At 41.6% G+C, this 10,202-nt stretch overlaps 1 protein-coding gene across 1 annotated transcript; it reads right to left on the bottom strand.

Annotated features, from left to right (window-relative positions):
- Positions 1-1,006: 1,006 nt before the first annotated feature.
- Positions 1,007-2,830, bottom strand: LOC112748544 (uncharacterized). The gene is made up of 2 exons (XM_029292948.2): positions 2,695-2,830; positions 1,007-1,851 (listed from the first exon to the last, which is right to left on the bottom strand). Exons 1-2 carry the CDS (start codon positions 2,828-2,830, stop codon positions 1,007-1,009), a joined length of 981 nt encoding a protein of 326 aa, XP_029148781.2.
- Positions 2,831-10,202: the final 7,372 nt, after the last annotated feature.

Here is a 10,202-nt window from a genome sequence, read left to right as displayed (position 1 = left end):
GCAACAGCGCCAATGTTCCGAGGGTTACCTGAAACTGTAGGTCGATCTCGGACGAGATCTTCTGTGCAGGTCGGCGATGACATGTCCGACTTGTGGGCGGTGGCCAGAGTTATTGTGTCTGACTTGTTGAACTGGCGATGCTGCTGCGGAGGGTGGTGGTACCTACAAGGGACTCTGATGCTTAAGTTAGCAAGGGTATTAAGCAGTTTTTAGTAGAATCAGAGTATGAGTTATACCTAGGTGCTCCAGTGTATTTATAGTAGTGTTGGCTGACCTTTCCAGATAAGATAAGTTAGTTATCTTATCTTATCTTCTGAGTGAAGTCATCTTATCTTCAATGGGAACCACCGTTATCTTTCTAGGCTTTAGTTGCCTTTAGATTGGGCTATGTTCCTTTATTTAGGCCTGCTTGGACTCCTTGTAGCGTTTTGGCAGAGCTCCTTGAGAAGAGCTCGGGTAATCCTGACCTAAAGAGGTCGGTCGACTTGTCGTTTAAACATCCCGGGTCGGACAGTTCGACCCAGGGTATGAACAGACGCGTACGCGCCAGGTGCACGCACGCGTGAGTAGCGTTGTGCCTAAGACTCAGCGTTGGCTCAGAATTGGCACAACTCTCTGGAAAATGACCCAGCGTTGTGCCTAATGCGCGCATGCGCCCCCCCTTTTTTTTGGAGACATGAAGAATGCATATTTATCATGAATTCAGTGAGCAAACAAGCCAAAGGGGTCAAAAACACCCAAAACTCCATGCAATACCTAAAGATGGGGTGTTATTCTACCACACAATCAATAAGCCTATTGAAAAATCAATGCAAATCTTCATGTACAATTTATCTAAGGTAGTCATAATCAAATCTAACCAAACAATACTATAACTAAGCAATAAAAAAACAATGAAGAATTTAAGAACTATATACAAATGGGGCAAAAAGGTATATCTCACCATGGTGGGGTGTCTCCCACCTAGCACTTTTGTTTAATGTCCTTAAGTTGGACCTTCACTAGCTCATTGCTCTTTGGAAAGAGGTGCATCTTCTAAGAGGAATACCTCAATCTCCTTGTTGCTTTTTATTTGCTCACCATGATACAACTTGAGACGGTGCCCATTGACCTTGAAGATATCCGGACTTGAGGGATGGCGCAAATGGTAAACCCCATAGGGTTCCTCTTTCTCTACTTGATATGGTCCCTCCCATCTTGATCTTAGTTTTCCGGGCAACAATCTCAATCTTGAATTATAAACGAGGACTAGATCGCCGGCTTTAAATTCTTTGCCTCTTATATTCTTATCATGCACGGCTTTCATCCTTTCCTTGTAAAGTCTAAAGTTCTCATAAGCTTCAAGCCTCAAACATTCCAACTCCGCTAGTTGTAGCTTTCTCTCAACTTCGGCCCCACCCAAACTTGGATTACACTCTTTGACGGCCCAATATGCTTTGTGCTCTATCTCTACCGGTAAGTGGCAAGCTTTGCCATACACCAACCGAAAGGGATTCATGCCAATTGGCATTTTGTATGTCGTTCGGTAGGCCCATAATGCATCGGTGAGCTTAGCACTCCAATATTTTCTATTGGGCTTCACAATTCTTTCCAATATGCTTTTAATCTCCCGATTGAAAACCTCGGCTTGGCCATTTGTCTGTGGGTGGTAGGCCGTAGCCACTTTATGCATGATGCCATATTTCTTCATTATCCCTTCCATTCTCTTATTGAAAAAATAGGAGCCTTGGTCGCTCACGATTGCTCGTGGCGACCTAAATCTACAAATGATGTTATTTCTCACAAAGGAAAGGACCACATTAGCATCGTCTGTCCGGGTGGGAATCGCTTCGACCCATTTGGACACATAATCTACGGCAAGTAGTATGTAGAGAAAACCATTAGAATTTGGAAATGGCCCCATGAAGTCGATACCCCACACATCAAAAATCTCACAAAATAGCATGGTTTATTGGGGGATTTCATCCTTCTTGGAGATATTACCAAATCTAAGACATTGAGAACAAGATTTACAGAAAAGAGAAGAGTCCTTGAAAAGAGTTGGCCACCAAAATTCACAATCTAGGATTTTCATTGCCGTTCTTTGAGGTCCATAATGACCTCCTCCTTCGGAGGAGTGGCAAGCTTCCATGATTGAGTGGAATTCAGTTTTTGGAATGCACCTCTGAATTACTTGATCCGCTCCACATCTCCAAAGGTATGGGTCATCCCACACATAATATTTGGATTCGGTTTTTAGCTTATCCCTTTGATGTTTGGAGAGATTAGGAGGGAAGGAGTGAGACATCAAGTAATTGGCAATTGATGCATACCAAGGAGTGGCTTCCGAGATTGCTTGCAATCCCTCAAAGGGAAAAGAATCATCAATAGGAGTGGTATCGCCTTTGGTGTGTTCAAGGCGACTTAAGTGATCCGCCACTAGGTTTTGTGAACCACTCCTATCTTTAATTTCCATGTCAAATTCTTGCAACAATAAAACCCATCTAATCAATCTCGGTTTGGATTCCTTCTTAGCCAACAAATATATTAACGCCGCATGATCCGAGTACACTACCACCTTTGAACCAAGTAGATATGCTCGGAATTTATCCAAGGCGAAAACTATTGCCAATAGTTTTTTTTTGGTGGTAGTGTAGTTGGATTGGGATCCATCTAGTATTTTTGATACATAGGCTATGACATATGGATTCTTACCCTCGTGTTGTGATAACGCAGCTCCCACGGTAAAATTTGAAGCATCACACATTATTTCGAATGGCCGACTCCAATCCGGCCCTCGCAATATGGGAGCTTGGGTTAATGCTACCTTGAGCTTGTCGAAAGCCTCCATGCACTCCTTGCTTAGATCAAACTCAATGTCCTTTTGCAGCAATCTTGATAGAGGCAATGCTACCTTACTAAAGTCCTTTATAAATCTTCGATAAAATCCTGCATGTCAAAGGAAAGAACGGACTTACCTCTCGGAAGAGGGGTAAGGCAAGCTAGATATAACATTGATCTTTGCTGGATCTATAGAAATACCATCTTTGGAAACAATATGTCCTAAAATAATGCCTTGCCTAACCATGAAATGGCACTTCTCAAAATTCAAGACAAGGTTGGATTTAGTGCATCTTTCTAAAACTTTTTCAAGATTATCCAAGAAATGATCAAAAGAATCACCATATACCGTGAAGTCATCCATGAATATCTCCATGCATTACTCTAGAAAGTCCGCAAATATGATCATCTTGCACTTTTGGAAAGTTGCCGGTGCATTGCTAACAAACCACTATTTATTGGTTTATATTGTGTTTAATTGTGTGGTTTTATCATGATCCTTACCCACTTATTCATTAAAATAGCATGCATTTATATTTCCTTCCTGAAATTATTACATGATTAAAAACTGCTTCCTAGAGATTTTTAATTATGCATTTTAATTCTCCTTTATTCCATTCGATGCCGTGATCTGTGTGTTAAGCGTTTCAGGCTTCATAGGGCATGAATGAGTTGGAGATTGGAAAGGAAGCTAGCAAAAAAATGGAAGGAACACAAGAAATTGAGGAGATAACCAGCGAGAAGTGACGCGGCCGCATGGCTCATGCAACCGCGTGAAAGAGGAGAAATCGCAGTGACGCGGCCGCATGGCTCACGCGACCGCGCAGACTGGAAAAGCACGAGCGACGCGAAGGCGTGGACGACGCGAACGTGTGGCGAGGAAAAGCGTGAATGACGCGTCTGCATGGATGACGCGATCGTGTGGCATGCGCGATCTGCATAATTTGCAGAATCACTGGGGGCGATTTTGGACCCTATTTTGACCCAATTTTCGGCCCAGAACAGCAGACTAGAGCCAGAGAACATACAAAAACCGGGAACAACATTCATTCTACACAGTTTTAGTTTTTAGGTCTAGTTTTTACTCCTCCTCTAGGTTTTCTCTCTACACATTCATAGTTCTTAGGATTTTAGTTTCTCTTACTTTTTTTGGCATTAGAACACTGAGAAGAGTTATTACCTCATCAAGACTTCGTCATTCTAGTTCGTTTTCTTTACTTGGGTTACTCTTCCATGTTCTTTGCTTTGTTAATTTTACCATTGGAATATTCTTAGGATTATTTAATACAAGGATCACTTTTATTTTTAATTGACTATTTTAATTTTTATTTACAATGTCTTTCTTTAATTCCTTTCATATGCTATGAATTTTACCTTTACAATGAGTGAGTAGTTCCCTAACTTGATGGGAAATTGATTGAAAGGAACCCTTGAGTTGGAAGGCTTGAAAGAAAAATTGTAATTAGGTTTATGGTTGGATTGCCTCCTAATCACTAACACCAATCCCTTTTAATTAAGTGGATTGCAACTTGTGAACGGGCGTAGCATTCCAACTTGTTTGACTTTCCTTCACCTAGTGAAGGATAACTAAACAGGATAACCTTTAATTGTCAATTAATCCTGAGAGCATTCCAACAATAATAGGGATTCCGACTAATCAATTCCCAGTCAAGGCTTTTATTTACATTATTCAAATTCATCAATTTAATTTCCTGTTTGCCCAATTCAAATCTTTTTGAAAACCTCTGATAATAGAATAGCACACTTTTCTGCAACTCGTTGGGAGACGACCTGGGATTCATACTCCCAGTATTTTAATTTTAATTTTCTGTGACACCTTTCTAAATTGATAGACAAATTTCTGGCGAATTAAGAACTATACTTGCAACTTATATATTTTACCAATTTTTAATTCGCTAATTTCTGCCCGCATCGATTTTTGGCGCCGTTGCCGGGGAGTTGCAATAGATTGCTAAAGTTATTAATTAGAATGTATTTATTTTCATTTTATTTTATTTTGCTACTATGAGCTGCCTGTTTCTTTCGTCAAATGACGCGTTCACTTCTTGATCCGTGCTTGCTAATATTCGATCCTGAAATTGAAATGACTATTTCACGAATAAGGAGAGCTCGGCGTCGGTTAGTCCACTCTGAGGGCGGATTTGAAAGTGAACTTGAGGAAGAAACCAGCTCCCGTTCTACTGATTCGGTTGATTCACGTGCAGAAGACATGGCAGAACCTAGGAGAGTTACCATCCAGGAGGAAGGAGCTCCTAATTTTACAATGCAACCGTTTCAAGCGCATCACCCAGCGGTGGCTACATATTTCGAAATAAAGACCGCACTGCTTAATTTGATGCCCAAGTTTCATGGCTTACCTGCTCAAGAGCCTATCAAGCACCTGAGAGATTTCTAGGCAGCCTGTTCTACTGTCAGGCGAGATGGTACAGATGAAACTTCAATTCTGCTGAAAGCTTTCCCGTTTTCTCTTGAGGGAAAAGCAAGAGAGTGGTACTACACTCAACCCCTAGCAAATGTATCCAACTGGGATACGCTTAGAAAAGAGTTTTTGGAGAAATTCTTTCCATCTGAAGTTACAGATAAACTGAGGAAAGACATTTCCTCGATTGTTCAAGATGACAACCAGACTCTCTTTGAATACTGGGAGCACTTTAATAACCTTCTGGAAGCATGCCCCCACCACATGATTGACAAGATAGTGTTACTCAGCTATATCACACAGGGTATAAGGCCCCAAGATAAGACCATATTGGAAAGTGCTAGCAATGGGTCTATGAAGAAGTACAAGACCACTGATGAGGCATGGCAATTGATCAGCGACTTAGCTGAATCTACTAGGAACCACAGACAGAAGCAAGGCCGTTCAAAAGCCGTTGCAGAAGTATCCTCTAGCAGAGAGACTGCTGCTCTAACTCAGAGTATCTGTGAAATGACCAACTTGCTGAAGCAGATGCAATTGAATCAACAACAAGTTCAGCAAGCTCAACCTCCGTCACCACAGCAAAACCAACAGTTAGTCCCACAGAGAGTTTGTGGAATTTGTGCTGATTATAGCCATTATAATGATGAATGCCCGCAACTCCAACAGGAAGACAACATGGTGGCATCCACTCATAACTATTATGATCGCCCCAACCAAGGGTACAATCAAGGTGGAAATAATAACCATGGATGGCAGGACAATTCTAACCAGAATTGGAGGGACAACAATAAAAGAGGAGGCAGAGATAATCAGGGAAATCAGAGGTGGAATAATAACAACAACAGGCAGTAAAACCAACCTTACAGAGCACCTCACCTGAGGCAGTCCCAAGGACCACAGAATACCCAACAACAGACCTCTCAATTTACTCACCCTTCTTCGTCTCCTAATGAAGAGTTACTAAAATTTTTTGAGCGAAGTCAATAGACCATGGAAAATAACATTAATGCCGGTCTGAATGGTGTGACCGCTACTTTGCAAGCTCTTGTCTCACAGATTTGATCAATGCAAAATTCCAATAACCAACCTTCAAGTTCCACTGGAATTCCCTCTCAACCATTACCCAATCCGAAAGGGGGCATTAATGCCATCACCCTAAGGTCCGGAACCACACTGCAGGAGAGGAATCAGGAGGAACCAAGCTTACCAGAACACACCTCAGCTGAAGAGGTAGTAGAAATAGAAGATGTTGAAGAGGAAGAGGACATACAGGACATAACTGAAAAAGAAGAAGCCCAACTACAGGAGGAAGCACCAAGAGGCACAGACACTGCAGAAAACACCACTCCCATTCCATTTCCACAACTTGCAAGGAAGCCCAGGAAGCAGCTGGAACCCGATCCCAAAATGGTAGAAATATTCAAAAAGGTTGAGGTAACTGTTCCTCTTTTTGATGTTATTCAACAAGTACCTAAATATGCAAAGTTTCTAAAAGATTTATGTATACATAAAGACAAAATTAATGAATTAGAAACTATTCCTTTAGGTAGTTCCATATCTGCTTTAATGGGGGGATTACCTGAGAAGTGTAGTGACCCAGGTCCTTGTATAGTTTGTTGTACTATTGGTGGAGTAGTAATTTATGATTGCATGTGTGATTTAGGAGCCTGTGTTAGTATAATGCCTTTGTCTATATATGATATTTTGCGGCTCCCTCCCTTAAAAAGATCGGCAGCTTGTTTTGTGTTAGCAGATAAAAAGCATTATTACAGTGGCTGGAGTTGCTGAAGATGTTTTAGTGAACATTAAAGGGCTTACATTTCCCACTGATTTTTATATCTTGGAGATGCCCCATAATGACTCAGATAAGCCATCATCAATCCTACTTGGAAGACCATTCCTGAAGACACCAAAATTCAAATTGGATGCTTTTTCAGGAACATACTCTTTTAAAATAGATGGCCGAATAGTAATCTTCAATCTAAATGGAGTCATAAACAACCCTCCAGAAGATTATTCTATCTTCCAGTGTGATGTCATAGATGAAACTGTAGCTGAAGTTCACAAGGAAGAGTTAGAAGAGAAGCACATTGGACAAGGTCCAAGTGTGGGGACCCTCTTGACTGACAATGAGGGCACCTCAGCATTTTCACAAGCTCCAGACAATCCAGAGCCTACCCATGATCAGAAGTTGGAACTGAAACCTCTTCCTCCACATCTCAAATATGCTTATCTTGAAGATGAGCAGAAGTTCCCCGTTATCATTGCACGGGAACTCACTTCCCAACAAGAAGAGCAGTTACTTGATGTACTGAGGAGGCATAAGAAAGCAATTGGGTGGAGTTTGGCAGACATAGTAGGCATCAACCCTCAAGTATGTGAGCACAGAATATTTTTAGAAGAGGGAGCAAGACCTGTCCGTCAACCCCAAAGAAGACTGAATCCCACTATCTTGGAAGTTGTCAAAAAGGAAGTGACCAGACTATTGGAAGCAGGTATCATGTATCCCATTTCAGACAGTGAATGGGTTAGCCCAGTACAAGTGATGCCCAAGAAGTCTGGAGTCACTACAGTGAAAAATGAGCATGGAGAGCTCATAGCAACTAGAGTTTAGAATGCTTGGAGAGTCTGCATTGATTACAGGCGTCTCAACCAAGCTAACCGTAAGGATCACTACCCACTTCTATTCATTGATCAAATGCTGGATCGCCTGTCAGGTAAATCACATTATTGCTTTTTAGACGGTTACACAGGTTATTTCCAGATTCATATAGCTCCTAAGGATCAGGAAAAGACCACTTTTACATGTCCTTTTGGGACTTATGCTTACAAGAGAATGCCCTTTGGCTTGTGCAATGCACCAGCTACTTTCCAAAGGTGTATGATAAGTCTTTTCTCTGATCTTATTGAGGACTGTATGGAGGTTTTTATGGATGATTTTAGCGTTTATGGTGATTCTTTTAGCCTTTGCTTAGATGGATTATCTAGAGTATTAGATAGATGTGTTAAAACAAACCTTGTATTGAATTTTGAAAAATGTCATTTTGTGGTAAAACAAGGGATTGTATTAGGACATGTGGTATCTAATAATGGCATTTCTGTAGACCCAGCAAAGGTGAGTGTCATTTCTAGTTTACCTTACCCCTCTTCTGTGAGGAAAGTCCGTTCGTTCCTTGGCCATGCAGGTTTTTACAGGAGATTTATTAAGGACTTTAGTAAGGTAGCACTTCCCTTATCCAGATTACTATAGAAGGATATTGAGTTCGAGGTCCGTGAAGATTGCAAGCAAGCGTTTGATAAGCTGAAGACCGCCCTGACTCAAGCTCCAATTGTGAGAGGACCAGACTGGAGCTAGCCATTTAAAATCATGTGCGATGCTTCCAACCATGCAGTAGGAGCAGCGCTGGCTCAGCGCGAAAGTAAGGATCCTTTTGTTATTGCTTACGCGTCTAAGACTTTAGACGCTGCCCAGTCCAATTATACTACTACTGAAAAAGAGCTTCTTGCTATTGTTTTTGCTCTGGATAAATTCCGAGCTTATTTACTTGGTACTAGAGTAGTAGTGTATTCGGACCATGCAGCTTTAAAGTATCTATTATCTAAAAAGGAATCCAAACCAAGGCTCATACGTTGGATACTGCTATTACAAGGATTTGATTTAGAAATAAAGGATAGGAGTGGTAACCAGAATTTAGTGGCAAACCACTTGAGTCGCCTTGAGCACATTAAGGATGATTCTGCTCCTTTAGATGATAATTTTCCATTTGATAACCTGCAAGCAGTATCTAAGGTATCTCCCTGGTATGCACCTGTAGCTAATTATCTAGTTAGCCGCACGTTTCCTCCTAACTTCTCTAAGCATCAAAGAGACAAGCTGAAAAGCGAGTCTAAATATTATATATGGGATGACCCATATTTATGGAGATGTAGCGCTGATCAGGTAATTAGACGGTGTGTGCCTCAATCAGAATTCCAGTCCATCTTAGAGGCCTGTCACTCATTTGAGAGTGGAGGACATTTTGGCCCTCAAAGAACTGCTAGAAAAATCTTGGACTGTGGATTCTGGTGGCCTACTCTTTTTAGAGACGCTGCTGAATTTTGTAAATCTTGCCCCGCATGCCAAAAATTTGGTAATATATCCAGGAGGGATGAGATGCCTCAACAAATTATGCTTTTTTGTGAAATTTTTGATGTTTGGGGCATTGACTTCATGGGTCCATTTCCAAATTCTAATGGTTATTTTTATATATTATTAGCTGTGGACTACGTTTCCAAATGGGTGGAAGCAATTCCTACCCGCACTGACGATGCTAACACTGTTGTTTCCTTTGTGAGAAACCATATTATCTGTCGCTTTGGATCCCCACGAGCAATTGTGAGGGATCAAGGCACCCATTTTTGTAACAGGAGACTAACAGGACTAATGAAGAAGCATGGGATAATTCATAAGGTTGCGACAGCATACCATCCTCAGACCAATGGGCAAGTCGAGGTGTCAAACAGAGAAATAAAGCGTATCTTGCAGAAGATAGTCAAACCTCATAGAAGAGACTGGAGCACCAGGCTACAAGATGCACTCTGGGCATACAGAACAGCATACAAAACACCCATTGGGATGAGTCCGTTCCGCTTAGTTTATGGAAAAGCTTGTCATCTCCCTGTTGAGGTAGAGCACAAAGTCTTTTGGGCAGTCAAGGAGTGCAACATGGGGATGGAGAACGCCGGAGCTGAAAGGAAGTTGCAACTGCACGAACTGGAAAGCCTTCGCCTAGAAGCTTATGAGAACTCAAGACTATACAAGGAAAAGATGAAGGCTACACATGATCAGCACATCAAGAGGAAAGAGTTCCAACCTGGGGATTTAGTCCTCCTTTACAAATCTCGTCTGAGGCTCATGCCAGGCAAGTTGAGATCCAGATGGGAAGGTCCATACAGAGTA

Source organism: Arachis hypogaea, chromosome 15 (genome assembly GCF_003086295.3).
Source record: "Arachis hypogaea cultivar Tifrunner chromosome 15, arahy.Tifrunner.gnm2.J5K5, whole genome shotgun sequence".
Lineage (NCBI taxonomy): Eukaryota > Viridiplantae > Streptophyta > Magnoliopsida > Fabales > Fabaceae > Arachis > Arachis hypogaea.
Note: the sequence above shows the minus strand (reverse complement) of the source record. Positions and strands in the feature narration are given on the sequence as shown.

Excerpts from the sequence above, each read along its gene's own strand:
- LOC112748544 (XM_029292948.2), bottom strand. The coding sequence starts at position 2,830 with ATGGAGGCTTTCGACAAGCTCAAGGTAGCATTAACCCAAGCTCCCATA. Across the intron at positions 1,852-2,694 it reads TGCGTTATCACAACACGAGG|ATTATGTGTCCAAATGGGTC; the intron begins GTAAGAATCCAT and ends TACTTGCCGTAG.